Below are 1,818 nucleotides of genomic sequence, written 5' to 3'. Positions count from 1 at the left end.
TCATCATCTTCCTTCATTTCCTTAATAAGTGATGACACTATTGTTGATTCTGGGTGCACTGCCGACTGTGTCTCACATTATCTCTCTATATCTCTCTCTCTCTCACACACACACACACACACGCACACACACACCATCCTCACAAGGAAGCAGTATTTTTGTTTTTCTTTTGCCTCAATTTCACAGAAAGGAAGGCACAGAGCTGTAATCCATGCCTTTATAGCTGCCATGTGACAGGGATGAGGTGACACCACCTGAACTGTCACTAAAGGCCACATACCACTGTGCCTTACCACCAGTGGCTTACACAGCCCTGGCCATGTGCACTGGTCTTCATTATAATGCAGTGACAGCCACTGGCTATTTCCTCTATCATAAAGATATAAAGCTGAGGCCATTAGGATCCAAGTACCCTTTCTAAGCTTTCCCAACAGAAAGAGTCAAAGCAGAATTTCAAACCAAAAAGCACCCAAGCCCCCACAGGCTTCTCTGGTGGCAATCCACAGACTTACAGATATTTAGCATCTGTCAATCATGTGCATACGGCAGTCTCTAAGATCAGGGATCCAGGGACGTATGCATTTATGCTGGGGACTCTAGTCATATAAAGTAGCTAGACAAAAAAAAAAAAAAAAAAAAGTAGCTAGACAACTGGTTGTGGCATAATCAGTTTGAGCTAATGATGCCACATCATCTTTTACAGGTGGACAAGCCCTTCTCCAAGGATGTCAGAAGCCAACGCTTTAAAGGTAAAGTCTCAAGAGTTTGAAATCCTGGGGTGGGCGTGTCCCTCCCCCCACTGGGGCCAGTTCTGCATCTGTTACCATCATTTTTTGTTCTTTCCCTGTACCCAGCACAGTTTTATAGACATGGTATCTTTGTAAGTAAACTTTCTTCCTTCTCTTTTTTTTCTTTTTTAAATTTGTATTTATTTCTTTTTATTTTACCTCCCCTGCTCCCGTGGTCCTGTGTCCTGCTTGTGGTCACAGGCTCCTGTATGCCTTTATTGAATTATGCTCTGAGAAATGACTGTCCAATTCTGCAGTCAGGCATGCCTTCCTACTCTTTCACAGTCTTACCTTATTGACCAAAAAATTGATTGTGAAACTCATATTCTGTTCTACATTGTGAGAGAAAGGTATTGTTTCAAAAACATATGGATTGCATTCAAATAAGTCATTTCTATAAGCGCATGCCCTGAAAAAAAAAAGTCACAAGATAGGAATCTAATTTCAAAATGTTGATTAATGAATATGAAAATAGGCTTTATAGCTTGAGGTAAAACAACTCAATTTGAAGGCAGAAGCACAGGTACAAGCCTGAAAGGAAGCAATCAATTCTACTGATGCCAGAAGCGCAAACCGAGGGCAGCCGGAGAAATTCCACTAGATTGTATCCATTATAGGTCTCATCATTTTCATTTTTCTGTCTCATCATTTTCCTGTGCCCCCATCGTCTCTTGTGATGTCCAGTGAAAAAGATGTCATTTTTGTGATTTACAGTCCACAAGAAGAAGCCCACCAACTTCCTCCATTCATTTCCTTAATGCTGAATCCCAAAGTGTCTTGTACACGGCACCTTTAACAAGGAAGTGCAGCACAACAGGTCCCAACAGGAGATAGATGATGAACACAAATTAAAGTAGTTTCAGCAAGTTTACTTAACACAGGCGGTGGCACATGCCTTTAATCTCAGTTTGAGGCAAGCCTGGTCTACAAAGCGAGTTCCAGGAAGCCAGAGCTGCACAGAGAAACCATCTTGAAAATTTAAGGAAAGAAAGAAAGAAAGAAAGAAAGAAAGAAAGAAAGAAAGAAAGAA

The 1,818-nt window shown here is 41.2% G+C and overlaps 1 protein-coding gene across 1 annotated transcript in view; it reads left to right on the top strand.

Annotated features, from left to right (window-relative positions):
• Clnk (cytokine dependent hematopoietic cell linker) overlaps positions 1–1,818 on the top strand; it is a 167,753-nt gene that overhangs the window by 107,084 nt on the left and 58,851 nt on the right. The window contains exon 8 of the mRNA XM_055624067.1: positions 704–749. Coding sequence (XP_055480042.1) covers positions 704–749 — 46 coding nt within the window. The remainder of the gene's footprint in view (positions 1–703; positions 750–1,818) is intronic.

This window comes from Psammomys obesus, unplaced genomic scaffold, assembly GCF_907164565.1.
Source record: "Psammomys obesus unplaced genomic scaffold, mPsaObe1.curated_primary_1811, whole genome shotgun sequence".
Classification (NCBI taxonomy): Eukaryota; Metazoa; Chordata; class Mammalia; order Rodentia; family Muridae; genus Psammomys; species Psammomys obesus.
The sequence above is the reverse complement of the archived record's forward strand: the minus strand, read 5'-3'. Positions and strand labels throughout refer to the sequence as shown.